The sequence below is a fragment of the Mus caroli genome, chromosome 5, assembly GCF_900094665.2.
Source record: "Mus caroli chromosome 5, CAROLI_EIJ_v1.1, whole genome shotgun sequence".
Lineage (NCBI taxonomy): Eukaryota > Metazoa > Chordata > Mammalia > Rodentia > Muridae > Mus > Mus caroli.
This window is the reverse complement of record NC_034574.1, coordinates 24756637-24760564: the sequence shown is the minus strand read 5'-3', so window position 1 is coordinate 24760564 and position 3928 is coordinate 24756637. Positions and strand designations below refer to the sequence as shown.

At 43.5% G+C, this 3928-nt stretch overlaps 1 protein-coding gene across 1 annotated transcript in view; it reads left to right on the top strand.

The window, feature by feature from the left end:
* Adgrf3 (adhesion G protein-coupled receptor F3) overlaps positions 1–1309 on the top strand; it is a 12351-nt gene extending 11042 nt beyond the window's left edge. The window contains exon 14 of the mRNA XM_021163888.2: positions 1242–1309. Within this exon, the coding sequence (XP_021019547.1) occupies positions 1242–1266 (25 nt within the window). The 3' untranslated portion in view covers positions 1267–1309. The remainder of the gene's footprint in view (positions 1–1241) is intronic.
* Positions 1310–3928: the final 2619 nt, after the last annotated feature.

Sequence of the window (3928 nt, the reverse complement as noted above, 5' to 3'; positions counted from 1 at the left end):
TTCTTCTTCTTCTTCTTCTTCTTCTTCTTCTTCTTCTTCTTCTTCTTCTTCTTCTTCTTCTTCTTCTTCTTCTCCTTCTCTTTCTCCTCCTCCTCCTCCTCCTTCTTCTTCCTCCTCTTTCTTCTTCCTCCTCCTCCTCTTTCTTTTTCTTTTCTTTTCTTTCCTTTCCTTCCCTTTCCTTTCCTTTTTTTTCTTTCTTTCTTTCTTTTTTTTTTTTTTTTTGAGATAGGGTTTCTCTGTATAGCCTTGTCTGTCCTGGAACTCACTCTGTAGACCAGGCTGGCTTCAGAAATCCACCTGCCTCTGCCTCCCAAATGCTGGGATTGAAGGCAAGCACCACCACTGCCTGGCTTCTGGTCAACTTCTTGCCAAACAGCTCCTCAGCAAAGCCTCCCCCCCCCCAACCCTCTCATCCCCCCACCATCCCTGGGTGAGCAGCAGAGGCAAAGCATCAACAAACCAGGAACCGGTTCAGTCCAGATTCCCACAATACCAACTTTTAAATTATCTGGAAAGACCCTCGTTTCAGCCAGCTGTGGTGTGTATTGTTATAAGCCCAGGTCTTGGGAATCTGAGGCAGGAGGATCAAGAGTTCAAGCCCAATCTAGGAGGCTACAAAGTGAGAGCCTGACCAAACAACAACACTATATATCATATAGTTAGTGTGTGTGTGTGTGTGTGTAAGTAACCAGCCAACCAGTCCTGCCTTAAATGGCTTGCCCTTTGGGGTCTGATATCCAGAGAGGAGAGCTGTTTATGCAGGTGAGGCAAGTGTCCTGTCTCCCAGCTCCAAGCTTCAGGATAAGCTTTTCTATAGGAAAGACAGACACTGGAGAAGAGCCACACATGACCCCATGTTCCTGGTAAGCGTGTGTGTGCAGGAATCCACTAGTGAGTTCTAGGCAATAAGGCATTCTTCCCTCTTAGGCTCTGCTCAAGAAAGGCAGATCTTTATTTCCTTGCAGCTGAGCAGTCTATCACCCTGAAGTATCCAGGAAAGATGCAAGGGCTACCTAGTAACCTGATGAAAAAGCCTGCCTTGGCTAGAAAAAAACCAAAACAACAAAACAAAAGGAAAAACAAACAAACAAACAAACAAAACAAAAACCAAAGGCAATGTTCCAAAGAACTACAAGAAAAAGAGCTGTAATCAGCAGTGTATTTTGTACCCAACAATGCATGTGACAGATACAAGGAAAATGTCGCTCCTGAGTGATTTCTTTGCTGTTTCTTTTTGATAGTTATGAAGAAAGGATGACTGATTGACAGGAGCCTGTGATCTTCCAATGAAGATGAAGGGAAAATCCTGTTTCTTTGGGGCAGAATTTAATTATAAAGTTATTACTAATAAAAACTGCTTCTAAAACACAGCAAAAGAGGTCATTTACTAATTTATGAAGTAGCACATACATGTCATAGAAAAAAACCCACAGTGAATTCAACTATTAAAACAGGTGACTGGGCATTCAGCAACAGTGAAAATTTTGACAGTGCTCCCCAAAACAGGTAGCAAATGAAGGGCATTTGTTCAGCCGGAGGGAGGGACCCAGACGCTGTGTATTACCGACTATGAAAAGTACTACTGTAAAAAGTGATGTCAGACGTTGGGCAGTGCTTTACAATAAACTCCCAATTTTACATGTACTTATAGAACCACAATAAAAAGTTGCCTGCACACGAGCCTGTGTGTTTCATAGCAGAACAATAAAACGGGTGGCAACTTGAGAACTTCCACTTAGAGAACATGAACCGTCAGTTTTCTTATGATCTTATCCAAGACTTGCGTAGTGGCCAAAATGTCTCTGAAGCAGCTATAAGTTCATACCATGCTTCCCATGTTGTCTTTACAGCATATACAGTTTTCTATACTAGCCAGGCATGGTGGTGTGAGGTTTTAATCCCAGAGAGAGGTCCGAGGCCAGCCTGGACAGCCACGGCTTCACAGGAAACCCTGTCTCAAAAACCAAATCAAACAAACAAAACGGTCTTCTATTATCTTTCTTGCCTTGTTCTGGTCTTCTCTGTTTATAGATGTTTTGCCTGCATGTATGTCTGTGCATCCCATATGTGCAGTCCCTAAGAGGCCAGAAGAGGGACTCAGATCACCTGAACTGCAGTTATCAATGGCTTGAGCTTCCATGAAAGGACTGGGGATCAAACCCAGTTCCCTAGAGGAGTAGCCAGAGCTCTTGATCAATGAGCATCTACTCCAGCCCCTTGTTTACATCTTTTTAAGGTTCAGGGAAAGGTGAAGTCCTTTTTCTCTAACTCAAAAAAAAAAAAAATCAATAGAGAACACACATATCAGAGAAATATGTATGGAAACAAAGAGGCACATTTGAATGACACCTGAGGCAAGACAGTCAGAAGAGTAAGAAGACAGGACAATCAGACATCTGGCCAGTTGATAGAATTCACAGGGAGTGGCAGGCTTTTGAGAAAATGTTACATAAAATCAACAAATCAACGAAAAGTCTCTGGTAAGTCAGTATTTCTAATTTAGAAGATCTATGGGTGCTTTTGTAAAATGGGATAGAAACGTTTGCTGTTAAAATAAAAACTGGTGGGCCAGTGAGATGGCTCAGCAAATGAAAGTGCTTGCATGTGAGCCTGTCAACCTGAGTTTGCGCATCAGAGCCCACAAATGGTGGAAGGAGAGAACGGACTCCCCAGGGTTGCCCTCTGACATGTCTGCGTGTCATGGCATGCACATCCCCACGCCCACTCCCACACAAATACATACATGCAACAAAACACAAGCATATAAATGCCGGCTCCCTGCAGACGCAGAGGAGACTCCTTTTTCCAGTGTGCTTCGGCAGTCACGGGATTTCCTTTCCTTCCCAAGCACTGACGCATATCCAATGCACGCTGTGCTGGTAACAACCATGTATTAGAACCAGTGCATGCAACAACATTAACCCTTCACTTGGCACCTCTCACCATTTTAAAAAAAATTCATAAGAGAAGTCCTCAGAGACAAATAAAACACATTTCAAAGCAACTCTCATTTCTAAGTTGGCTTAAAAAGTAAGTGAGCGGCCTGGAGAGATAGCTCAGCAGGTAAGAGCACTGAGTGCTCTTCCAAAGGTCCTGAGTTCAATTCCCAGCAACCACATGGTGGCTCACAACCATCTATAATGGGATCTGATGTCCTCTTCTGGGGTATCTGAAGACAGCTACGGTATACTTACCTATAATAAATCAATCCTTGGGCTGGAGCGAGAAGACAAAGTGTCTGAAGACAGCCCCAGTGTACTTACATATAAATAAATAAATCTTTTTAAAAAACAAAAAGTAAGTGAGCAAGAGAGCAGGTAATGTCGAGACCACGCCCACGCACACCCCAGTGTCAGTACACACAACCCGTCAAAGAGGCGCATGGTAAGAGCAGGTGAGAATACATCAATCTGCAGGGCTGCTGTGTGATCAGAACAAATGGGGAACCTCTATTAAGATACAGAGGTAACCCAACAGCTTGCAGGAAGCATCTCACTGTGTGATTTGGGATCATACAAACACGTTCTAAAAAGGAGAGAGATCAAAGTGTAACGATGGCTCCAAGGTACTCTGCACTTTGTTTTTATTGTTGTTGTTGTTGTTGTTTTGAAACAAGGACTCATTATGTAGTCTTGGCTGACCTGGAACTCACTATGTAATGTCACTAGTTTATTTATTTGAGACCTCTCTCTCTCTCTCTCTTTTACTTTTTTGGGAGATTTTCAAGACAGGGTTTCTCTGTGTATCTCTGACTGTCCTTAAACTCAGAGATGTGCCTGTCTCCGTCTCCCAGGTGCTGGGGTTAAAAGTATATGCTGTCACTGCCTGGCTAGGGACTTTATGATGAAGAGGAATCGCAGGTTGGAGGGACTGAGAGCATGTTGGGGTGACAGGAACACTAGCAGTGGTGCTGACCTTAGAGGGAATG